Raw genomic sequence first — 27,967 nt, forward strand, 5'->3', positions numbered from 1 at the left:
AGACAGCTCAGGAATTTGAGGCTTTGAAGGGCTGGAAAAGACAGTTGCCTCTAGACCCCAGAAAGTAAGGGAAAAGACTGAAACAGGCTTTGAACAACAAAGGCCCAGTCAATTTTCTCAGTAGTATAAAGTGACCCAGATTAAGAGTGAAGCCTTGGGCTTCCCTGGTGGCGCAGTGGTTGAGAGTCCGCCTGCCGATGCAGGGGACACAGGTTCGTGCCCCCAGTCCGGGAGGATCCCATATGCCGTGGAGCGGCTGGGCCCGTGAGCAATGGCCGCTGAGCCTGGGCGTCCAGAGCCTGTGCTCCGCAAGGGGAGAGGCCAAAACAGTGAGAGGCCCAAAAAAAAAAAAAAAAAAAAAAAAGAGTGAAGCCTTCAGCTTAGATGGCCTTAGGGTAGCCACCATTAAGTTGAAGAAAAATGGAACGAAGGCCCACCCACGTTCACAGCAGCTATATAATAGCCAAGAGGAGGACGCAATACAAGTGTCCACGGATGAATAAATGGATAAACAATACACTCACACAATGAAATGTTATTCAGCCTGAAAGAAAGGAAATCCTGCCACAAAATACAACATGGATGAACTTTGAGAACATCATGGTACGTGAATTAAGTCAGTCACAAAAGACAAATACTATATGATACCATTTATACGGGGTTTCTAGAGTAGTCACATTCATAGAAACAGAAAGTAAAATGGTGGTTGCCAGGGACTGGGGAGAGGGGAAAATGGGGAGCTGTTGTTTAATGGGTGTAGAGTTTCAGTTTTGCAAGATGAAGAGTTCTGAAGATCGGTTACATAACAATGTGAATGTACTTAACACTACTGAACTGTATACTTAGAAATAATTAGGATGGTAAATTTTACATGTTTTTTGTTTTTTAACCACAATTGAAAAAAATGGAATGGACAGCGTTATGGACTGAATGTTTGTGTCCCCCCAAAATTCCTATTTTGAAGCCCTGACACCCAAAGTGCTGATATTATGAGTTGGGGAGCTTAGGAAGGTAACCAGGTTTAGATGGGGTTATGAGTGTACAGCCCTCATAATGGGATTCACATCCTGAAAGCAGAGGATGAGAGACAAGAGCGCTCTCTTCGGGCTCGCACAGGGAGGGGAGGCCATGTGGGCAACAGCAAGAATGCAGCTGTTTCAGAGCAAGGAAGCGGGTCCTCACTAGGAATCAAATCTTGACCTTGGACTCCCCAGCCTCTGGAACTATGAGACATAAATGTCTGTTGTTTAAGCCAATCAGTCTACAGTATTTTGTTATAGCAGCCCAAGGCAAAGAAGGAAAAACCCCCAAAACCCAACAAACTGAGCTTGAGAAATATGTCAAGAAAGGAATTCTGGATACTGGCATATGCAACTGACTAGAAGCAAAGGGATCAGAGACCTAAATTACTACGGGATCTGCACTGCCAAAGAAACCACAAACTCAGTCTGAAGAAGCCTTTGCTGTGATGGAATAAAATTCATACTTTATGGCAAGACAAGAAAATTTAAACATAAAATTCTTCTCTGCCTATTTGGGCCTCCTCCCTCCCCTTTAGTGTGTATTGTGTATCTGCATTAACCAGACCTCCTTAGGAGATAACCTTCCTTCTTAATCTTGTAAGGGGCCATGATGACCCATGACTCACAGCTCACTTTGTATGTGTAGATCTGGATTGTGTAAACTGTCAATAATACATCCTTTGACATATAACCCATCATGTCAAAAACTTACATAACTGTGCTTTGACCTCAGAACAGTCCTCAGAGCTTCCTGAAAGACTGTCACCCAGGTTATAATCTCAGGTTGGCTCAAATAAAATTTTCCATTTCTTTCTTAGATCGACTATTGATTAATTTTTTCATTGACAATTGCTTTCAAGTTGTAAAAACAACCTTTTGCACAAATGACACCAAAAGCACAAGTAAAAAAAAAGACAAAATAGGTAAAATGAACTGCATCAAAATTTGAAACTTTTATGCTTCAAAGGATGCCATCAAGGAGGTGAAAAAACCCACACACAGAATGGAAGAAATTATTATTTGCACATCATATATCTGATAAAGGACTTATATTCAGAACATACAAAGAACTCTTAGAACTCAACAATAAAATGATAAATAACCCAGTTAAAAATGGGCAAAGGATTGGAATAGACATTTCTCCAAAGAAGATATACAAATGGCTAATAAACATACGAAAAGATGCTCAATGTCTTTAGTCATTAGGAAAATGCAAATCAAAACCTCAGTGAGGAAACCATAAACAAAATAGAAAAGACAACCTACAGAATCAGAGGAAATATTTGCAAACAATGCTACTGACAAGGGATTAATTTCCAAAACACACAAACAGTTCATGTAGCTCAATATCAAAAAAACCAAACAACCCAATCAAAAAATGGGCAGAAGACCTAAACAGACATGTCTCCAAAGAAGACATACAGATGGCCAACAGGCACATGAAAAAATGCTCAACACTGCTAATTATGAGAGAAATGCAAATCAAAACTACAAGGAGGTATCACCTCACTCTGGTCAGACTGGCCATCTTCAAAAAGTCTACAAATAATAAATGCTAGAGAGGTTGTGGAGAAAAAGGAACCCTCCTACACTGTTGGTAGGAATGTAAAATGGTACAGCCACTATGGAGAACAGTGTGGAGGTTTTTTAAAAAACTAAAAATAGAGTTAACATATGATCCAGCAATCCCACTCCTGGGCATATATCCAGAGAAAACTATAATTTGAAAAGATACATGCATCCCAATGTTCATGGCAGCACTATTTACAATAGCCAAGACACAGAAACAACCTAAATGTCCATCAAGAGATGAATGGAAAAAGAAGATGTGGTATATTTATACAATGGAACATTAGTCAGCTGTATAAAGAATGACATAATGCCATCTGCAGCAATATGGATAGACCTAGAGATTATCATACTAAGTGAAGTAAGCCAGACAGAGAAAGACAAACATATAATATTGCTTATATGTGGAATCTGAAAAATAATAAAATACAAATGAACTTATTTAAACAACAGAAATAGACCCACAGACATAGAAAACAAACTTATGGTTACCAAAGGGGAAAGGGGGGGTAGGAGGAATAAATTAGGAGTTTGGGATTAACACATCCACACTACTGTATATAAAATAGATAACCAACAAGGACCTACTGTATATAGCACAGGGAACTATACTCAATATTCTATAATAACCTATAAGGGAAAAGAATCTGAAAAAGAATATATATATATATAGATATATAACTGTATATATATCTGGATCACTGTTAATCAACTACACTTTAGTTAAAAAAAAACACAGTGAGATACGACTTTAGATACACTAGTACTGTTATAATCACAAAGACAGTAACAAGTGTTAGCAAGAATGTAGAGAAATTGGACCCTTCATACATCGCTCGAGAGATTGTAAAATGGTATAGTGGCTTTGGAAAACAGTTCCTCAAAAAGTTAAATATGGAGTTACCATTTGACCCAGCAATCTGCTCCTATGTATACACTCAAGAGTAATGAAAACATATTGTCCCCACAAAAACTTGTACTTGAATCTTCTTAGTAGCATTATTCATAATAGCCCCAAATTGGAAACAGCCTAAATTTTTATCAACTGATGAATGGATAAACAAAATGTGGTATATTCATATAAAGAAAGACTATTCAGCCATATACAGAAACAAACTATTGATACATGCAACAACACGGATGAACCTTAAAAACAAGTGAAAGTTGCCAGACACAAAAAGTCACATCTTATATGATTCGATTTATATGAAATGTTCAGAACAGGCAAATCCACAGAGATAGAAAGCAGATTAGTAGTTGCCAAGGACTTGGGAGAGACAGAAAATGGGGAGTGAGAGCTACAGGATATGGGATTTCTCTTTGGGGTGACTAAAATGCTCAGGAACCAGTGGTAATAGCTGCACAACTCTATGAATATACTAAAAACTACAGAATTGTATATACTTCAGAAGGGTGGACTTTATGTAGTATGTGAATTATACCTCAAAGCTGTTAAGAGAAAAAGTCAGAGGAAAGAATCAAAATAAAATGGTACGTTTGTAAAAAACAAACAAACAAAAATAACAATCTTGGTCCCCTAAGCTTGCTCCAGGAGGATGCAGGCTGGGAAGCTCAGGTGCCGCCTTCAGATGTGGCCAAAGGAGGATAACGGACAAGAAGAACCCTTTGTGTGCTGAGCTGAGCCAGGGGCCAGAGGACAGTGCAAAAGGAGTTATCTTAGAATTAGAACCAGGGTTTAATCACAAAACCTCCCTTAATAATGCCCGCTCAGCAGGACCCCAGAATTTCTACAATCCAGTGCCTGCCATGTATTTTCCGTTTTCCCCCTTTCTAAGTAGAGGCTGTTACTGTGATCAACCAGTCTGGTCCACCACGGTATATACTGTGTAGGGTGGGAACATACTTGTCTTTCTCAGCTCGACCGTGCATTGCTGGGTTCCCTCAAAAGCTGACTTCTGAGATAAGGATTTAGGAACAGGGAGTTTATTTGGGAGGCAACCCTAGGAGTGGGGAGAGTCAGACCAGAAAAAGAGAAAAGCCAATAAAGAGTACAATGATGAGCAAGTTACTATGGCAGGAAATTGGGGCTCAGTCCTGCCAGGGAACCTCGAGGAACATACATTAGAATTGTGCCACCCAGGGATGGGGAAGCAAAGATTACTGACTGACGATCCCTCAGTAGTTGAGGATTAATTCTTAGGTTGTGTTAAGCCACGGTTTGCTATAGTGGTTAGCGTAGCCTGACCTGACTAATACACAGCACATCTCTCTACTGAGCTCCAGATCCACTGGCTATGACAATAACCATCCCAGTGTTTAAGTGATCTCCTCCTAACCTAAAGAATCAGGCCAGAAAACAGCCTGGATGCAGCATTCACATATCAGTTTCCGGATTATCCAACTTTTCTAGATTAATAGGCCCTCGATTTAAAAATAAAAATGTTTAGCACCCCGAAAAATGTGATGAAAACACCCACAAAACTATACAAAGCAAAAACATAATAATGATATTCTCACAATCCATTACATTCTTTTTGGCAATCTTAAACGCTGAGGTACACACACCCTCCCCTGCTTTCTAACAAGGTCGATAAAGTTGACAAGTTACCTTTCACATCTAGATTGACCCAATGAGTGGTAACAAGAGATGCACAGGCAATGGGAATAGGAAAGAGGAAAGGGGTGAAAGTACTGCTCGTACGTATTGTCTAGAAAGAACAGGACACTCTCCGAGTACCTGATGTGCACTTAGATTTTCACATCTTGGTGGCATGCTTGGATGCCTCTAAGGAACACTTCTCAATCTGTTCCCTCCTCTCCCTGTTTCCCCCTCTTAACCTGAGGCTAGTCTGTGAAGGATGCTACCAGAGAAGCAGCTTCTCAAGATCCTGGAAGGAGGAGGCAAGCTGGGTGCCAGGGGTGGAGGCATCTTACCCTGGAGCTATGGTTCCCAAGCCTGGCTTGTCGATGAGAACCCAGGTGGGTTTTGACAATACACATTCCCAGGTCCCACCTCCGAGATTCTGACTGGTAGGCCTGGTGTGGGCTAGAAAACTGAAGATCAGCCCAGTGGGGACTGGTGCTGTGGCTCTTCCATGGCTATTGGAATCGAGGTGCACAATAAATGTTTACTTGTCTGTCTCGCTACAAGGTTGTCAGCATCTTGAGAACAAAGGCCTTGTCTTTTCACCTTTGTGGTGTCAGTAGCTAGCAGAGACCATGATGTTGCTGAGTGTTCAAGACATGTTTGCTGAGCAAAACAAGAATCTGCCATCTTGCTGTTTTTAAATTTTAGACCGTACTTCCACCTAGGCATACGAGTATAATTGGGTAGCAGCAAATATATAATTGCAATGTCAGATTTTCTCCTAAAATGTGTCCTCAGCAAATAGTGAGGGTATCCTCTATTATTTAAGAATCGGATACCCTGCCTTTGATGAGAAGCTATCCTATTAGGATTGAAAGCAACCTGGAAAATACATGAAACACTATCTTTCCCAAATCATTATTTAGTTTAGCATTCTACAGCCTTAAAGATCATCACCACGTAAAGCTCTCTCAAATGACTTCACACAGTGGCACTGAGCTGCCATTTGCCAGTTGCAGGGACTGATTTGCACAGCTTAAACAGGTACTTTCAAATACTGATACCCCCTTTTAAGCTTACACTGCATCCTTTCCTTCTTGGTTTCTTCTTCTCTTTCATTAAGCAGCCAGGACAAATGTAAAGTGTTAAACTCCCAAACTTTAAAAATGTTTTCAGATTTAAGTAACATAAGCAGAGAACAATAAAACTATTAGTCTTTTCAAACAAATATGGATTCAATAAGACCTATATTTTGGCACTAACACTGTAAGTTACATTTTAGTAGACCGTAGACATTCGTAGTAGACATCCTGAGTGTTTTAGCATTTTTTTCTATTCTGACTGCCCATAACAAGCTTTTACACCACAGAAATCATATTGACTGATTCTCTCCCAGCCCCTTGTGCATTTGAATGGTGGGTATATGGCTTATGATATGCCCTCACAGGTATACGCTCACCACATGGATAAACTTTAACCTCAACTTAAAAAACAGTTTGTGGAACTGGCACAGTTACATGGAACAATTAAGTGTGTGGGTCTTATTTTTTAAAAGAATTCTCTACTTCTATGTAATGTATATAAAGTCACACACACACACACACACACACACACCCCTCTCTGCAAGATTCCCTGCAGCCTTGGTGGCCAGCCATTCTGATCCAGCAGTTCACATTGATACCCTTAAGGGAGATTATAATTCAAACAAAAATTCCTTCACAAGTCAATCAGACTTTAGTCACTTGAGACATGAGAGAGAGAGAGAAAACAAAAGCATACATATCAAAGAGTTCCTAAAAATGATGCTGCAAGGTATCAAACATCTCAAAGACAATCCTGACATGGTCCTAGAGAAAGGGCCCAAAACATCTGGATGATGACGGCTCACTGAAGGACTCCTATTCTAGGGGACGAAAGCCAAAGGAAGAAAAGTCTGAAAACTGGGGAGTGAGGAGTAGGTAAGGTGTTTCAAGAGGAAAATTCAGAGTATTCTTATTTTATTTTAGTTGAATACATGATTAAGTATTCCTTTTTCATACTTAACCCTTCTTACCTGCTTACTAATGAACAACCTGACATGCTTTATGTATCTAGAGACATTTTCTGAAAGAGTTCTGCATTTAGCAATTAACTGTATACTTTCCATCAGGAAGATTAACAGGTTTCTAATTAGGGAGAGTGAACTTAAGATTCTGAACACTGTTGGCCACAAAATTAGATGAGCAACTGCTTGAAGCAGGTCCAACTTTTTCTTAAATTGTAGAGTGGCCCAGAGTAAGTGCTATGAAAAATGAACACATGAGCTAAGTGGAACCTGAAGAGTGTTTTCTTTGGTTCCCACCACCAAGGAGATGACAGATGGACAGTGGTAACTGAGGGCACACTTAACTGCCAGCCCAAGAGCAAAACCAACATGTACCATATTCTTGCACTTTTCTGTAAGTGGTATTACAGCTATTACAGTGACGTCAAAATAAAAGTTAAAAAAAAACCCAAACGTAAAAGGACAACTCGAATGGAGGAATGAAGATCACATAATTGCATAATTGGTGGGAGCTATGATCTGGGGAGAAACTGTAAGAACTTCTACAAACTACACAGCTTGACCAAGAGTTTACAACTCACTAGGTACATGTGACTAAGTACTGTCATTTAAAACCCTGCCATCCTTTTTGTCCATCTCTTTGAAATCCACTGAGCTCGAGACTTTTCTCATGAAGAGCTACCTCCTATTTAGATTGATTCACCAGGGTACTCTGTCTGTGTAAACAAACTATTGTTTCCCAGCACCGACAAATCTACTAATACTTACAACTGACATATGACTTGTTCTTTGGTATATTTCTTAAGTGATCCTTTGTCCTCATTATAGTCCTGGACAGGCCAACCACTGGAATGCCCACCAAGCACGTAACTCCACAATCCCTTGTATGTAAACTGCCTTACATGGACGACTGGCTGGGCCTGATATTGGAACCTGACCCAAGAGCAGTCAGCCCATAAACTGGCCAGAGGTCTCTGGGCTGCTCTTGCATAAATCTAGATGACAATATCTAACTGGGCCTCTCTTGAGGGTATCTGAAATGGACACAAGAGGGAGAGCTGAGCTACTAAAGAGAGGTGAACAAGCCTAAAAGACAAACACACAGATAAATCAAAGACAGAGAAAATATCTGAGTCACAACAATGGGAGAGCAGGTCTGAAAATGAATATACTTCTGATGCTAAGGTGGCAATGAGATAATATAGCTGCTATTTTATATCTACAAACTCCCATCCCCCAAGTTATGTTCCAGTCACACCCAAAGGCAGCTTTTACTCTCCCACATACCCTAGCAGGCCTGGCTTAAGGTCTACTTCAGGTAAGTTGAGCTAGTCTCATTATAACTTTAAAAAACCTTTACAGTTATCATCCACCTTGTAGGTTCACTATTTCATCCTGGAGCAGAACCATGTTGCTGACAGCTCAAGGATCCTAGACAAATGCAGGGACCTGATGATGATGGTGACAATGGCCCATATTCACTTATAACAATTTCAAAATCCAAAAAGCTCTTAAAAAAGGCAAGGTTTTCATAGGTAATCTGGCAGCAAACTCTGACCTAAATTGATGTGAGTCTTTATCCCATTTAGTGTGAAGTTTTATAAGTTTCACAAAATAATTAAATAATTAAGGCATTTGAATACAGAGTGCTGTCTCAGACACTGCTAGTGGGTTTCATAATATATGACACATGCATTGTAGTGCTTTCTTAAAATTGAAACAAAAAATCTGAATTCGAACATGCATTTGGGCCCCACGAGTTTCTGAAAGGAATTAGAGACCTATAATAGTTAACACTTAAAAGGCACTTATTATGTGCCAGGTTCTATCCTAAGCATTTCACTGGATTAACTCACTTAATTTTCACAACAGCCGTATGAAACAGATAGAACAATTCTCACCATCGTACCATGAGGAAACCAAGGCACAGAGGAGTCGGGTGATATGCCTGGCTAGCAGGAAGTGGAGATGGAACCTCAACCCAGCCAGACTAGCTCGGGGACTCTTGCTCTTCATCATTATGATAATTCTTTCAATACCCAATACATTCTTGTGGTCATTTTAAAAAGGTAGAGCTCTTGATGCAGTTTCCTGAACTTGTTCCATGTCTAGCACAGATCATGTTCCATATTTCATGATATAATGTGAAACCGTATTGTACATATTCTGCAATAAACCAGCCAGCAGCTGAATTCGTTCATCATGGCTGAGTCTGTGGGCCAGCCCATAATTTGCAGCATCTCATAGGTGGCACCTTAAAGGTTATCCATTTACTCATTAGATGCTTGAATTCCTTATATAACTTTTTTCTAGATGAACTTGAAGACCTCTAAACCCTATAGGCAGCCTACTTATCTCTAGGCAGCTCTAGCCACTGAGAAGTCTTGCTTGTACTGATTCTAAATATGCTTCCCTGAACCTTCAATCCATTGATTCTAAAGAATATGGAACAAGTCTAATTCCATATCTATATTTGAGCCCTTCAAAATGATTGCAGATAACAATCTAATTACTTTTTCTGGAAATGGTTCAAGGAAAACACAGGCAATGTTTTAAAAATATACAGCAAAAAGTTGGTGTTATTTAAACAACAAGAAAGAATAGCTTAAAAGACAAAATGTTGACTTCCAGGCTTCCATAGGATAATGGCAGCTGCTTATATCCAAATCTCTCAACACATGCTCCAGAGACCTTAGGGATAAACAAGAAGAGCAAATAAAGCTGTAAAACAAAACTGAAAGCTAGCTAAGAGAGAGACAGAATACTACAAACTTCAATTTCCATGTAAACAGACATTAGAAACCAGCAAAGCTAATCTAGAGCCCATGTTGGAACAGGAAGATGGGTGGAGACTGAGTGAAAAGCAGGAGAGGGCAATGGGTTCCTCATGATGGAGGAACACAGATAAAACCACCCTTACAAGGAGGGAATCCCACAAGGAGCGGGGAAATATTGAGAACAGCCTTGAGACCTCATCAAAGCAGTGACTACTGGGCAATAGAAAGAGGAACGTGAAAGTTCCTGGGACCAGAGGTGGCAGGCTTGGGAAGGGTCCTGGAGTGGATGGAGATGACTTACAAGGGGCAAGGGTCCCTTGGAGTGTTGGCAATCAGGAGAAGGAGGCAAGCAGTATATTAAAGATCCTACAGCACAAATGAGAAACACAAAATCAGAACACATCACCTGCCCCCCTTAAACCTTAGGAAAAAACTATTAAGTAAAATGCACTGAGCTGAGATTACCCTGAACTAAAAACTAGTACACCATCCAAACCTCTGACCACCAACTTAACAGAATAACTACTACTGATTCAGGAAAAGATAAGACATTTCAGAATGAATGGAAATAATATGCATTATTAGTACAAAACTACCACAAGAATCAAAATACCTTAGTTGGTAAAACCCCCACCCCACCTCCCCCTAAAAAAGCCCACAAAGCAGAAGCAATCTGTATTTAATACACTCACTTAAATTAAATATTCTTAAACAAACATTTGTACGTATGAAGAACCATTCCAAATCAGAATTCAAAAACTCAGAACAGAAACATATAAAAAAGAGGAAGATGAACATCCAGAGATGACTCAGGGAAGAAAATGGGGGAAGGGAGGGAGACAAAATAATTTCAGAAATGAACATTTAAATCTGGGCATCCAAAGAGAGGATAGACAGGAATGAAAATATAATAAAGGGTGCTAAGGGGAGGAATAAAAATGCCAAGATAATAAAAACAAAACAGCTAAAAAGTCTCAGAAAAATATTGGTTGCTATAGAATCTAGGCAAAGAAGACCTAACATACACGTAATTGGAATTTCTGAAAAATAAAAACAAAACAAAGAACAGAATATGTGAAACTATAATTCAAGAAACATTTCCAGAGAGAAATGAAGTCTTCTATTGATACATTTCAAAGAGCTCACTAACATCTAAAAAAAATGACCAAGGATAATCAACTAAGATATAGCCTAGTAAAGGTATTACACTTAAACCACAAAGAGAAAAATCCTTCTGGGCCTTCAGGCAAGAAAATCAAATCACCTACAAAGCAAAGGATATCAGGATGGCATTAGATTTGTCAACAGCAACATGCAAAGCAAGATGACAGGAAAGAAAGTATAAGGCTAGGTCTTTATATACAGTCACGCTGTTCTTCAAGTATCAAAGCTATGAAAAATATTAATAGCTTTAAACCTGCACAAACTCAGTACAGTACTCAGGAACCCCTCCCAAGGAATCTGTTAGAGGAGACCTTCATTCAACCAAGAGATGACAGTGATACTCGGGCAAAAGGATTGATGGTGAGCCCTGAATATATTTAATTTTAGGTCTAAGACCAAAACAAAGGAAGGTATAAAAGTAGAACAGTATATACATATAAGTGTTATCTGTCCTGACAAAGTATAAATAATATAACAATTTTTTAATAGTAAAGGGAAGGGAGAAAAGGGAAAGTAGCATATGCTCATTGGTTACCAAATGGGTAATGAAGTACAGTCAAAGGATATTACTTAAAGCTCCCAAGGGAAGATAAAGGGGGCTGCAGGCATTATAAAAGGTATTTATAGGTAAGCCCTAGAACAGGCCTCGCCAAACTACAGCCAGTAGATCAAATCCAGCTCACTACCTATTTTTTAAGTAAAGCTTCACTGTAAAACAGCTACACCTATTGTTTTATATATTGTCTATGGCTTCTTTATTCTGTCCACATCATAGACATATTGATGCAGTCATATCGTCTACATTAGCAGAGGTGAGTAGTTGCAACAGAGACTATGTACCCCACAAAACCCTAAAATATTTACTATCTGGACCTTTATACAAAAAATTTGCCAACCCCTAATGTATAACAAGAATGCAAACCTTCCTAAATGCCAAACAAATAGAAAAAGAAACAAAGTTTTTTAAAAAATGAAACACTTGACACCAAGCATATTGGTAATACCAATAAATGTAAATATGCTTAACTCACATTAAAAGAAAAAGATTTTCAGGTTACTTGTAAGACAAAGCAAAGTAAAATAAAACCAACTTTATGCTGTATACAAGAGAACAAATTGCAATCAAAAGGCTGAACATAAAGGAAGAGGCAGATATATTAGGCAAGTGTAAATAATATGAAATCAGGAGTTGTGATCTTGATACCAGGCAAGGTAAAATTCAGGCCACACAGCATTAACACAAACTGCAAATGCTAAAGCCACAGCAACTACCTTGATAAAGCAGAAACTTTATGCAAAGTTTCTGATGTGAGACATGCAAAGAGAAAACAACAGACACACAGTAATAATACTTTAACAAACCACTTTCAGCCTAAGACACATCAAACAGACAAAAGGTAAATAAAGATACAGAAGACCTTATAAGGTATAGTTTATAGGTGTGTGTGCGTTTGTGTGTGTGTGTGTATCTGTGTGTGTGTGTATCACATCTTGATTATAAAGAATATAACTTCTCAAGCAAAGATGGGCCAGTCATGAAATTGTTCTAACATGAGGCCACAAAGAAAAAACACTCATGAAGCTCCTTAAAGTAGAAATAATACAAACAACATTCTCTGACCACAATGCAATAAAACCAGAAATGAACAGCACCATTGAAAAACAAATAATTTTCAAAAGGTCCTTCTACCTGGAGGTTAAAAAACTCTTTAAAACAAACCTTGAGGGACTTCCCTGGTGGCGCAGTGGTTGAGAGTCTGCCTGCCAATGCAGGGAACACGGGTTCGTGCCCCGGTCTGGGAAGATCCCATATGCCGCGGAGCGGCTGGGCCCATGAGCCATGGCCGCTGAGCCTGCAGTCCAGAGCCTGTGCTCTGCAACGGGAGAGGCCACAATAGTGAGAGGCCCACGTACCGCAAAAAAAAACAAAAAACAAAACAAAAAAAAACCTTGAGAGAAAGGGGATGTACAAACCAAAACTGCAGAATTTATAAAAAACATATAAAAAATGATAATGAGAACACTACATATAGTAATTACAGGATACCATTAAAACAGTGACAAAGAGTATATATATTATGCTATCTTTTGCATAAGAAAGAGGGGAGGTGCGCATGCAAGTGTGCACAAATACCCACATGTGTGTTTTTGACTATTTTTGCTAAAACAAGGAATATAGGAAGGATAAATCAGAAACCAAGGTTTATGAAAGGGATAGGAGAAAACAGAATGGAAGGTGAAGGGATATGAGTATAACTTCTTTGGTATAATAGTTTTGACTTTTGAAATATGTTTTACAAATTCAGAAAACAAAATTAATCAAAAGGCAAACTCTAAAAGTGTACACAAACATAGGTTTAAAGACCTGTTTCCTAACTGTATACCAAATCAGTAATATGACCACACAAAGAAAAGAATTAATTCAAATAACTTTTGAACATGCACTCTGACCATATATAACCTTAGTGGAATATACTCTAAACCCAAAAAGAACTGCAAAGAAGGCTTAAATATTACTTAGTTTCTTTGTGGTTGTTGTTATTTGCAATGGTGTTGGGGTAATAATTCTGAAACTATTTTGGAGAATCAACTGAGTTCATAAACACATAATCAACTGAGTTCATAAACACATAAACACAAATCAACTGAGTTCATAAACCCTGTGAACACCTTCATATACAAATGAAGTAAGTAAGTTTGGAGAGTCATAAGTATCTTCTCACCCTCACTTTCCTATTGGCTAGAAAACTCTTTTGAAAAGTACATAAATGGTTGTACAACAATGTGAATGGGTTATATTTTTTCAAATTTGTATATTATTTTTTATTATGGTAAAAATGCATATCATAAAATTCACCATCTCAACCATTTCTAAGTGTACATGCAATAGTGTTAAATGTGTTTAAATTGTTGTGTGACCAGTCTCCAGCACTTCATCTTGCAAAACTGAAACTGAACTGCAAAATTGTTTTCCATAGTGGCTGCATCATTTTACATTTTATATTTCCAATAATCCACAAGGATTCCAGGTGCTCCAATTGCTCCCCACCCTCACAAACACTTGTTCTTTCCTTTTTGTTTGTTTGTTTGTTTTATGGTAGCCTCCTAACATTTGTGTGGTGATATCGTGTTTGATTTGCATTTTCCTAGTGATTAGTGATGCTGAGCATCTTTTCATGTGCTTGCTGGCCATTTGTGTATCATCTTTGGATGAATGTGTATTCAAGTTCTTTGCCCAGTTTTTAACTTGATTATTTTGTGTTGCTGAGCTGTAGGAGTTCTTTATATATTCTAGCTATTAACTCCTTTTCAGATACATTATTTGCAAATATTTTCTCTGATTCCACATGTTAATTTTTCACTCCATTGCATCCTTTGATGCTCCGAAGTTTTAAATGTTGATGTAGTCCAAATAAATAAATACATAAATAAATCTATCATCTTGCTAATTATATTCTCTTTGTCTCATCTATTCTTTGTTCCCTTTTTCTTCTCTTCCTGCCTTCTTTTGGATTATTTACGATAGCATTTTACCTCCACAACTTACATATTAGTTTTAGTTTTTTTTTGTTTGTTTGTTTGTTTTTTGTGGTACGTCGGCCTCTCACTGTTGTGGCCTCTCCCGTTGCGGAGCACAGGTTCCGGACGCACAGGCTCAGTGGCCATGGCTCACGGGCCTAGCCGCTCCGCGGCATGTGGGATCTTCCCGGACCAGGGCATGAACCCATGTCCCCTGCATCGGCAGGCAGACTCTCAACCACTGCGCCACCAGGGAAGCCCTAGTTTTAGTTTTGTCTCTTATTTTCTAGTGGTTGTTCTAGCATTTGTATCTTTAATTGGTTACAGTCTAACTTCAAATAATACCATACCACTTCAGGTAGAGTGCAAGACCATCACAGTTAGTCTGGAGATTGGCACTGCTGTTGTGATCTTTACCCTTAGTGCAGCACAGACTTCAAATTCTCTCTATGCTGAGCTGTCATTACCCTGTGCTTCGTGTGGCGGTGTGGGGCAGAGTTTGCTCCTCATTGGTCACGTGCAGCCAGAGACTCACATACCTGAACCTCTGAGTCTCCTTGAGTCACAGTAGGTACTTCATCTTATGCTAATATATATTATTTAGGTTTCTATATGCAGTGATAAACCTTCTATTAGGATATATAAGGAGAATGCCATCGAAAGCAGAAATTACATTTTTTTTCTTTTCGAATCTTTCAAAATTCCTAACATAGTACTATGCCCAGAGTAGACACACAATTACTAAATGAGAGGACGAGTTGAATGCTGCATTGAAAGCTCTTCATAAGTTCCCTGCAAGAATTAAGTCAACTTACATTTATACTTTAGCCTTACCTTACTTTTTCTCAACACCTCAATTTACTTCTTCACGTATCTCCATGGGAAGACTAATGTGTGTTGAATGGTGACAGTTGATAATCTCTTAGAGGACCAAACATACCTTGCAGTTCAATATGGTTCACATTTTCCCATAGTCATATATTAACTAATCTCACTATTCCCATACATTTTAAAGAAAATAAATTCTTACCCAGCCTTAGCAACACTTATGGTTTGTTGCTCCATTGCTTCGTGGATACTGGTTCTGTCATGCTCTTTGAGGCTATTAAACTCATCAATACAGCAAAGGCCTGCATCTGCAAGGACTAACGCCCCAGCCTCCAAATTCCATTCTCCTGAGTCTTTTACAGCAGTTACCGTCAGACCTAAGGAAACAAGCAAGCTATGTTAGTTTTTATTTTCGAAAGCATATCTTATAACTAAGAAGGTAAATAAATTCCTATATTTTAAAGGGAAGGGGATAGAGTCAAGGCTTTAATTTCTACCAACAACAGATGGCATCAGGACAGCTACTTCAGGTATCCATTCACTGGAAGATCTCGGGAGATTCTATGTTCTGAAAATCTAATATGTGTTATTGAGTATTTTGTGGCAGACAGAAGTCCCCAAATTTTCTGTCTCTCCTTGGTAGGTACGCTCACTGAGCAGTCTAAACTTTTAGATGGAGCAAACAGATCTCCAGAGATCTTATGACAATAAGTGCTGAACTATATGCTGTTTACAGAGAAGAGTCCAAAGACCGAGAACAGTAGGTACTGCAGTCCAATGATGAAAATGAAACGTTTGCTGCCAGTCACAGTGTGAAGGAGAGGATTCCCTTCATAAGTATTATCAGATTTTGAGTCATCCTTTATACCAGTCAATAAAGCAGAGCTGGTCAAAAGCAAAGGCTCTGGAGCCACCTAGACTTGGATTTGAACCTTGGATCTGTCATTCTGGCTGTCATATTATAGACAAGTTTCCTAATACAGGCATACCTTGTTTTATGGAGCTGTGCTTCACTGCACTTCACAGATACTGTGCTTTTTACAAATTGAAGGTGTGTGGTAACCCTGAGTACAGCAAGTCTACTGGTGCCATTTTTCCAACAGCATTTGCTTACTTCATGTCTCTGTGTCACATTTTGGTAATTCTCGCAATACTTCAAACTTCTTCATGATTATTGCATTTCTTGTGGTGATCTGTGATCGGTGATCTTTCCTGTTACTACTGTAACTGAAGATGTGGTGGGAATAGTCAGAGAACTAGAATTAGAGGTGGAGCCTGAGGATGTGACTGAATTGCTACAATCTCACGATAAAACTTTTTGAGGAGTTGCTTCTTATGAATGGGCAAAGAAAGTGGTTTCTCAAGATGGAATCTACTGCTACTGAAGATGCTATGCAGATTACTGAAATGATAGCAAAGGATTTAGAATATTACAGAAACTTAGCTGATAAAGCAGCAACAGGATTTGAGAGAATTGACTCCAATTTTGAAGAAGTTCTACTGTGGGCAAAATGCTACCAAATATTGTCGAACGCTACAGAGAATTCCTGAGAGGAAGAGCCACTGATGTAGCAAACTTCCCCGGTGTCTTATTTTAAGAAACTGCCATGGCCACCCCAACCTTCAGCAACCACCACCCTCATCAGTCAGCAGCATCAGCATCGAGACAAGACTCTCCACCAGCAAAAAGATTATGACTTACTGAAGACTCAGATGATGGTTTGCATTTTTTAGCAATAAACTATTTTTTAATTAAGGTATGTACTATTTTTTAGATATAATGCTATTGCAGACCTAATGGACTACAGCATAGTGTAAACATAACTTTTATATCATTGGGAAACCAAAAAATTCATGACTTGCTTTACTGCAGTGGTCTGGAACTGAACCTGCAGTATCTCTGAGGTATGCCCGTGTATCCAGGCCTCAGTTTATTTATCTATAAAAAAAGGATAACAATAGAAAATACTTAACAGATTCTTAGATTTTCAAATAGAATATAAATAAAGCTCTTTGAAAGGAGCACAATGAGTAATTATAATAACTACTGTTGATAAAAATTGATAAACCTCTGGCTAGACTGATCAAGGAAAAAAAAAGGAGGAGACACAAGTTATAAATATTAGGAATGAAAGAGGGGACATCACTATAGGCCCTAAGGAAATACAATGAATGACTCTATGTCCTAGCTTAGATGAAATGGTCAAATTCTTCGAAATATATAAACTGCCAAAGTTTACCTAAAAAGGAATAGATAACTTGCAAAATCCTGCATCTACTTTGAAAATTGATTCTATAGTTAAAGACGATGCAAAACAGAAACCTACAGGCTGAGATGACTTCATGGTTAAACCTACCAAACATTTATGGAAGAAATAATACCGATTATACCAAAGCTTTCAAAAATATAGAGAAACAAGGAACACTTCCTAACTCATTTAATGAAGTCAGCATTATCATGATACCCAAAACAGATAAAGATATGCTAAAACTACACACCAGTACCCCTCATTAATATAGATGCAAAAAACCCTGAAAAAATAAAAATCAAACAATACATAAAATGATAACAGATCATAACTAAATGAAGTTTACCTTGAGAATGCAAGGCTAATTCAACATTCAACTATTAATCACTGTAATTCATCATATCAACAAACTAAGGAAGAAAAAGCAAACCTCAACAGATACAGAAAAAACACTTGATAAAACTCAACAATCATTCACAATTAAAAAGAAAAGAATAAATCTCTCAGAAAGCTAGGGAACAGAGGGAACTTCTTCAATCTGAAAAAGGGTATTTACAAAAATCCTGCAGCTAACATACTTAATGATGAAAGGCTGAATGCTTACCCCCAAGATCAGAACATGGCATGGAGATCAGCTCTCATCACTTATTCAAAATCATACTGGAGGTTCTAGCCAGCGAAGTAAAACAAGGAAAAGAAATAAACAATGTACAGGTTGAAAAGGAAAAATTAAAATTGTTCATATTTGCAGAAAATGATTACGTAGAAAATTCCAGATAATCTACAAAAAATACTAAAACTAATAAGTAACTGTAGTAATGTTGCACGGTGCAAGTCAATATACAAAAATCAACTATCTTTCTATATATTAGGAAAAAACAATTAGAAATTGCAATTTTAAAATAATATATTTATAATATTACCCCCAAATATGAATACTTGGTTATAAATCTTAAAAAAGATGTGCAAGATCTGTGTGCAAAAACTACAAAACATTGATAAAGGAAATCAAAGATGATGTAATCAAATCAAGAGATTCTCCATGTTCATGGAATGAACTGAAAACTCAATACTTTTAAGATGTTTCCCCAAACTGCTCTATAGATTCAATGCAAGTCCAAACAAAATCCTAGTGGGATTTTTCTTGTTATAGAAATTGACAAGGTGATTCTAAAATTTAAATGGAGAAGCAAAGGAAATAGAAGAATCAAACCAAAAAAAAAACTAGGAGGTCTCACACAACCCAATTTCCAGATTTACTACAAAGCTGAAGTAATCAATTTTGTGTGGTATTGGAGAAAAGATATAGACAGACAGAATAATGAAATAGAATAAGAGTCCAAAAATAGGCCCACAAATATATGATCAAGTAATTTTTGATAAAAATGAAAAAGCAATTCGATGGAGGAAGGATAATCTGTTCCACAAATGGTGCTGTAATAATTGGATATCCTTATGCAAGCAGAAAAAAAATCATTATTTCTCCATACCTCACATTTAATACAAAAATTAACTCATAATGAATTAAAGACCTAAATGAAAAATGTAAAACTTATAGAAGAAAACATAGGAAAAAAGCTATGTGAGCTCCTCTGGTTTCTGGTGCAGCACTTAAAGAGCTTAGAAGTTGCTAATCCATCCTAAAAAGTGAAAACCTAAACAAACTGAAAAATCAACAATTGTTCTAAGATCCATCAAAACAAATGAGCTCACAGGGCAAACTGCTGCCCCCAAAATTGGAAAGACAGAGAATTATAACTTACCAGAACAGAATCCTCTACGGGCACCAGCACTGGGACAGGAAACCCTGAACTGTAACTGACAAATTGCTGGAGCCTCCTTGTGGACAACTCTGAGAATTAAAAATTCCTTAGGAACCCAGTCATGGAGGGGGTGGGTACACACACTTCTGTGAGTTTCACCTCCAAGAGCTCTACCAGGTTCTCACATTGAATATCAACAATTTGTCTCTGACATTGTAAACAGAGAGATTAAAAGTCTAAGAAAAAATCAAAAAGAAATTCTAGAGATCAAAATCACTAGAGATGAAGAATGCCTTTGATGGGCTCACTTGTAGAGGGGACATGGCTACGGAAAGAATCTCTGAGAATAAGGATACTCAGTAGAAATTTCCAAAACTGAAAAGTAAAGAGAAAAACATGGAAAATAACAGAACAGAATATCCAAGAACTATGGAACAACTACAAAAGGTGTAACATACGTGCAGTGTATGTAATGGGAATACCAGAAGAAGAAAGAGAGAAGGAACAGAAGCAGTATTTGAAGCAATAATGAGAAATTCCCAAAATTAATGTCAGACACCAAACCATGGATCCAGAAAACTCAGAGACTATAAAGCAGGAAAAACACTAAAGAAACCATACCTATGCATATGATTTAAACTTTAGAAAATCAAAGGTAAAGAAAAAAGTCTTGAAAAAAGCCAGAAGTGGGGGGGGGGGGAAACCACCTTACCTATAGAGGAGCATAAATGAGAATTATATCCAACTTCCCCTCAGAATATTTCAATACAATCTAAAAAATACATTAAGGCAAGACTAGCATTCAGAAGTGAAGATAAAATCACACTAAGTTCTGCACTGGTTAGATAACATCCAGAGCAGGAGTCAGCAAACTATGATCTGTGGGCCAAATCTGGCCCAACCACCTGTTTTTGTAAAAATCGTTTTCTGGAACACAGTCATGCTCATCATTTACATACTGTCTATGGCTGTTTTCACACTACAATGGCAGAGTCAAGTAGTTGTGACAGACATTGAATGGCCTTCAAAAATCTAAAATATTTATATCTGGCCCTTCACAGAAAAAAGTTGCTGACTCCTGATGTACAGTATTAATATCTACATTGAGACATCAAATTTTAAAAGAAATACTAATAAAAAAGAAAGTAAACAAATAATGAAGGACATGGAAATAATGCCCCTTAAAAAATAGTTTACTGCATAGGCTATGATTAGCCTGAAACAAAGATTTAGAGAAGAGAAAGTAATAATTATTACATATTTAGAGAACTATCCTATGGAAGAGCAATTAGGCTAATTTGGGGTGGCTTCAAAAGAAATTACTGAGACCAACGTGCAGAATTTTACAGGGAACTACTGGAAACCTTGAGGTGTTTAAAAAGGAATGAGCTACTTTGCAAAGGAATAAACTGTTCGTCAAAGTAATCTTTAAGTAAAAGTGGAAAGTCCAGTTATCAGAGATAGTGTAGAAACGTATTTATGCAGTGAATAGGTGACTGAACAACGTGAAATTAGAAAACACCGAGATGAAAGAAAATGAAGATACAACATACCACAACTAATGGGATGCAGCTAAAGCAGTGCTCAGAGAGTAACTTATAGCTATAAACGTCTACATTAAAAAAGAAGATAGATCTCAAATCAACAATCTATGCTGCCACCTTAAGATACTGGAAATAAAGCAGAGCAAACTAAACCCAAAGAAAGCGGAAGGGAGGAAATAATATATAACAGAAACTACTGAAACAGAGATATAAAAACAACAGAGAAAATTAATGAATCCAAAAATTGACAAATTTTAGCTAGACTGACCAAACCAAAAAGAGAGAGAAGAATAAAATTACTAAAATCAGGAATTAAAAAGATGGGACATTATTAATGACTTTACAGAAATAAAAAGTATTACAAAGGGACACAACAATAACTGTATATCAACTAATTAGATAATTTAGATGAAATTGACAAAACTCTAAAAAGACACTACCAAAACTGACTCAAGAAAAAAAAGAAAATCTGAACAGACCTATAATAAGTAGGGATTGAATTAGTAATTTAAAAACTACCCACAAAGAGAAAACCATACACAGATGGCCTCACTGGTGAATTCTACCAAACATTAAAAGAATCAAATATGAATCCTTCACAAACTCATCTTTAGAAGTAGAAAAGGAGGAAATACTTCCTAACTCATTCTCTATGAGAACAGTATTACCCATACACCAAAAATCAAAGTAAAGACCAATATCTCTTATGACTACATATACAAAAATCCTCAACAAAATACTAGCAAACCAAATCCAGCAATATATAAAAAGGACTATATAACCATAACCCAGTGAGATTTATCTCAGGAATCCAAGATTGGTGGTATAACATCTGGAAATCAATTAATGTAATATCCTCATATTAATAGAATTAGGGACAAAAGGCATATGATCATCTCAATAGAGGCAGGAAAAGCACTTGACAAAATTCAACCACCCTTCATTAAAAAACACTCAAACCAGGAACAGAAGAGAACTTCTTCAACCTGATAAAGGACATCTTCTTCAACCTGATAAACCCAGAACTAACATCATTCTTGATGTAAGACTGAATGCTTCCCTGTTAAGATCAGAAACAAGACAGGGATGTTCACTCTCACTACTCCTATTCAACACTGTACTGGAGGTTCTAGGAAGGGCAATTAGGCAAAAAATGAAATAACAGACATCCAGAAGGGAAAGGGAGAAGGAAAACTATCCCTGTTTGCAGATGACATGATCTTACATATAGAAAATCCTAAGGAAATCACTAAAAACTACAACTAACAAATGAGTTCATCAAGGTTGAAGTATACAAAATCAATTTTAAAAAATCCATTGTATCTCTATATACTTGCAATGAAGAATACGAAAATATAATTAAGAAAGTAATTCCATTTACAAAGCATCAAAAAGAATAAAATACTTAGGAATGAATTTAACAAAAGAAATACATAAAACTTACACTGTGAAAAGTACAGAACGTTGTTGAAAGAAATTTAAAATGATGTAAATAAAAAACACCCCATATTCAGACTTTTTTTGCTTGTGCTTTTTATCATCTCTCAAAAATACATCCTAATCAAGGGCCAGAAGATTGATGCCTGTGTTTTCTTCTAAGAATTTTATACTTTTAGCACCTTACGTTGATGTCTTTGAGCCAGTTTGAATTATTTTTTGCATATGGTGTGAAGAGGGATCCAAATTTATATTTTTGCATGTGGATGTCCAATTTCCCAGCAGTAACTTTTGAAAAGACGATTCTTTCCCTAATGAATTGTCTTGGAACCCTTATCAAAATGAACTGACCATAAATGTATGGGTTTATTTCTGGACAATCAACTCTGTCCTGTTGGTCTATATCGTTATGCCATTACGACATTGGACTTCATCAAAATTAAAAGCTTTTGTGATGCAAAAGACACCCCCAAGAAAATGAAAAGATAAGCTACACTACAGGAGAAAAATTTTGCAAACCTGGTAAATACAAGTCTCTTATCAGAGACTATATATTCTATATATATTTAGAATATATAAATAACTCACAATCTAACCATAAAAAAGACAAATAACCCAATTTTTTAGATGGCTAAAGGAGCTGAAGAGACATTTCTCTACAGAAGACATACAAATGGCTGATAAGCAAATGGAAAATGCTCAACACCTTTAGCCACCAGGGAAATGTAAATCAAAACCACAGTGAGAACGACTTCTCACAGCACCCAAAGGTATAATCAGAAAGACACAGTAACAAGTGTTGGTGAGGATGTGGAGAAATTGGAAAGCTTATACACTGTTGGTGGGAACGTGAAATGGTGCAGCCACTCTGGAAAACAGTCTAGTAGCTTCTTGTTACCATATGATCCAACAACTTCACTCTTAAGCATATACCCAGAAAAATGAAAACATATGTCCCCCACAAAAATCTGTATACACATGTTGATAGCAATATATCTGTTATTAAAAAAAAAAAAATCACTGTGTAATCATACCGGGGGTATTTAGAGATAGATTCTTTGCATGCTGGATTCAAGGCCTTAACGGGCACAAATTCTACCAACAAGATCCACCAATTAATTAGCTATCAGTTCACTGTGAAACCTTTCCACTTCCTATCCTTGCTAGTTTTCTACCTTTTCTAAAATACCCTGCATATAAGGCCTCCAATCTCAGGAAGCTGACTTGCCTAGCTTCCGTCAAGCGTGACTCCATCTAACGTCATTTGTCTCTATAGTAACCGACTAAAAAAGCTGCTGTGCTTAGCAGAGGTTTTGTGCAAGCAGTGGTCCAGCCTAGAGATGTGTTAAAGACTTGAGTCCCCTCTCTACTTACCACTGAATTCTTCCTGGTACTAGGGAAAGGACAGAGCCTCTGACAAACAGGAGAGGTGGAGGGTGAAAGAGAAAAGGACAGAATGTAAAACATGAAGGACAGTGGACTACAAGTAGAGACTGATTTCAAAAGGAAACGAGTTTAGAAGGAGCTTCATTTATAAGAGGACTAAGAACACATGGTTAAAAACTAGATACAAGAAACAGAATATAGGGCTTTCCTGGTGGCGCAGTGGTTGAGAGTCCGCCTGCCGCTGCAGGGGACGCGGGTTCGTGCCCCGGTCCGGGAAGATCCCACATGCCGCGGAGCGGCTGGGCCCGTGAGCCATGGCCGCTGAGCCTGCGCGTCCGGAGCCTGTGCTCCGTAACGGAAGAGGCCACAACAGTGAGAGGCCCGCGTACCGCAAAAAAAAAAAAAAAGAAAGAAAGAAACAATATAATTATCAAGCATGTCCATCCATATTCTTCTGGTCAGAAACAATACCATGATATTGACATCAGCAGACTGTCCACAAGAAACAAGATTATGGTGCTTCAGAAAGCTGACTAGTATTGACAGTGATCCAAAAGATGTTTAACAGTATAGTCCATCCAAAAGTTGTTTAACAGTATAGTCCAGCTATGGATAAGGGGCCAAACACAGCTTCTCTTCAACAAATTTGTAACCTAAAGGTGGGTAGCAATGAACACAAAACAGTGAAACTGTTACAGAGAATGGAGGAGGGGGACACACTTTATGTAACAAACATAAAAACCTTATTAAGAGTGTAATGATGCATTCCAGGATCTATCCTCCCCACCTCCCAATCACTCCTCCCGCAACAGGAGACTTGGCATCTGCAGCCTCAATGGGGAGGCTCCCACAGCTCTGCCTTGGCTGCAGCCTCCTCTCACTCCCAGTATATACCGGGGCAAACCTCATTCATGGAGCTTTGTTCCTCAAGAGTTCATTCATCAAGTCATTACTACAGTGTCTGCCAGCCTGTGGGTTCTTCCAGGAAATTATACCAATTGCTTTTCTGCACCACGTAAAGTCCACTTTAAATATTATCCGACACAGTGGACAGAAAACAGAGAAGCACTAAGTCAGCACTTAAAGGAGCAGGTTTCTGAGCACCAGTGTCCTCATTTGTTATCTGGAGATGATAATATTTTACCTTCCTACCATACCAGTGTGCTACAAGGCTCAAAAACAGGTTATTTAAAAATTTTTTACAAATAGTAAAGAAAACATCATAGGTATATACATATATGCCATATATCTGTATGTATACCGTATATATATACACACACACAGCCTTTATTGTGATACCATATTTTGCCTCCCATAGAACTTTAACCATTACTGTTAAAGTTGCATCTAACACTTTCTATTCTGTACCATACTGACTTGATTACGTAGTTATCTTTCCTACTGGACCATAAGGTCTTTGAGGATAATGTCCACATACGTTTTTGTCTTTGAATATTCCGCAGAGCTTAGCACAATAATTCACATCATAAATACTCTCTCTCTACATATATAATGAGTTATTATTATTAAAATCATTACTCTAGGAGTTATTCCTTCTAGAAATGTCTGTAAACTGCAGCAAATCTCTACGTTCTACATTCATACAGAAATTTTCATTTAAAACTGTCATGAAATTTTGACATCCTATAACAAGAATAGGGAGCCCTTTAAACTAACTAAAGATCATATTACAACAAGCCTTACATGAGAATTTTTTTAAGAGATGGGGACGATAACGCAAATGTCTTCTCAAAGAGAATTCAAGACAGTGATAATATAATTACCCCAGGTGAAATTTAGGATTTGAACAAAGGCAAGAGGTCAGCATTTCCATACCTATGATAACTTCTGCAGCAGGTAGGGTCTGAGACTTTGATTTAATTCTTAGTTCTAATACATTTTAATCCAGTATATTTTAATTTATTTATTTTTAATTTTTGGTTGCACTGGGTCTCTGTTGCTGCACCCAGCCTTTTCTCTAGTTGAGGCGAGGGGGGCTACTCTTTGCTGCGGTGCACTGGCTTCTCATTGCGGTGGCCTGCCTTGTTGCGGAGCGCTGGCTCTAGAGTGCAGGCTCAGCAGTTGTGGCGCACGGACTTAGTTGTTCCGCGGCATGTGGGATCTTCCCGGACCAGGGCTCGAACCCGTGTCCCCTGTATTGGCAGGTGGATTCTTAACTACTGCGCCACGAGGAAAGTCCCTAATCCAGTATATTTTAACTTAATCCAATTTAATTCTAGTACATTTTAACTCACTCCTTCATCTAGTTTTGTGTGTGACTTCAATTTAACTTCAAGTTTAAGATACTTAGGAGCCCTCTGTAGATGAGCTTTGGAACACAGACGCGAGTTGCATCTGGTCTGCTCAGAATTTAAGGTGTGCACACCCTACAGCAGGCACTTCCTCTGAGGAACAGCTACAGCACCCCACCCCACCTCACCCCACGGCCTGCTGGCATGGCTAAATGGCCCCTTGATAGATGGACAGTACGTGGATTAAACACACTTAGAGTACCAAATAAACTTAATTCTGGGAGGAAAAATTACACCTCCATTAGTTGGCTAGGGCTGCCATAACAAAACACCAGACTGGGTGGCTTAAACAACAGTAATCTATTTTCTCACAGTTCTGGAGGTTAGACATAAAAGATCAGGTGTCAGCAAGGTTGGTTTCATTTGACTTACAAATGGCCGCCTTCTTGCTGTGTCCTCACCTGGTCTTTCTCCTGTGCATGAGTGCCCTTGGTGTCTCTTTTTACGTCCAAATTTCCTCCTTGTATATAGATGCCAGTTAGAATGGATTAGGGCCCAACCTAAAGGACTCACTTTAACTTAACCACCTCTTTAAAGGCCCTGTCACCAAATACAGTCACAGTCTGAGGGACTGAGGGCATAGTAGTGCTTCAACATATGAATTTGGGGGTGGAGGGCACAATTCGGCCCATAACGATAGCTAACTAGGTTCATTTATCTCTGTCCTAGGCATTAATTTAGGCTTTGTTCATTTAAGAGCCAAAGCATCCTTTTTCAGCCATCCTTCCCCCAATCAGTCTGTACAGAGAGAAGTGATTTGGGGATTACATTCCGTGTAGACCTCCAAGCATCATGTGGGTCCCCTTGGGTACCTAAGACATGACAGCATTCATGGTGACCCATCTGTTGCAATATCGTTAACTGTTTGAGGGTCACCAAAAAGTTGTTCAGCAACAGATCTTATAGACTGCCTCTGAAACCAGAATAATGCTTTTACAATCTTTACCCCTATGGCATGCCAGTTAATTTAGAGATATGCGAGGGTACGTCTGAGAATCCCTTTGGCCTTTCCTAGAAAGCACTGTCAGCGGTGAGGAAACTATTGGAGAGCATACCCAAAGGCTCTTTAATACTTCTGAGGGGCAGTAACAAAGAGAGTTAAGATGGCGAAAGGCAATATGAAAGGCCTGGAGCCAATTCTGTGGCTTCCAGTGAACTAATAGGGAGGGTTTTTTTTCCCCTTAAATACTGTTATATACGACATGTTAAACAAAAGATTTCAAAGAAAATAAGCCAAACAAGTAGTATCCAGTAAATCTTCTCATTCTTCATGCTGCATACCACCAGAAGCGAATCTTATGATAAGACGCACCTTATTATGACACACCTATGGTCAGATTCAAAATGCACTTGATTTTACCAAGCTTATAAGGTCATTTTTATAAAGCAAGTGGATTAGAATCTCCTCTTAAGTGTGCCTGCAGTAATCAGGAAACTCCATACACCATTCTCAAGGGAGTCATGTTTTATACTTCAAATGGTTATTTATTTTATATGTCCAGTGTGTCTTACAGCATACAGCAATTTATACTTTATCTGAGGCGGTGTTAGGCCCAGCATTAATAACAGCGAACAGAAAATACAGTTTATCACTCAACGCAATCTGCATCTGTCGCCACAGTATCACTCTTATAGTCTAATGCACACAAGCAACTGGGCTTGAGGCAACCTTTTCTAGGTCATATATGACTGCTAATCCACTGACGATAAAATGGGATCCCCACTCTAAGTACTTTCCCTAAATGCGGGGAGGCCTGGTATTAGCTGTCCCATATTAATTTTCAAAAGACCATCAGATGAAGAAG

At 38.1% G+C, this 27,967-nt stretch overlaps 1 protein-coding gene across 1 annotated transcript in view; it reads right to left on the reverse strand.

The window, feature by feature from the left end:
* The window catches only part of MCM9 (minichromosome maintenance 9 homologous recombination repair factor), an 83,114-nt gene that overhangs the window by 15,981 nt on the left and 39,166 nt on the right, over positions 1-27,967 (reverse strand). The window contains exon 8 of the mRNA XM_079939165.1: positions 15,674-15,848. Within this exon, the coding sequence (XP_079795291.1) occupies positions 15,674-15,848 (175 nt within the window). The remainder of the gene's footprint in view (positions 1-15,673; positions 15,849-27,967) is intronic.

The sequence above is a fragment of the Stenella coeruleoalba genome (assembly GCF_951394435.1).
Source record: "Stenella coeruleoalba genome assembly, chromosome: 12".
In the NCBI taxonomy this organism is placed as follows: Eukaryota; Metazoa; Chordata; class Mammalia; order Artiodactyla; family Delphinidae; genus Stenella; species Stenella coeruleoalba.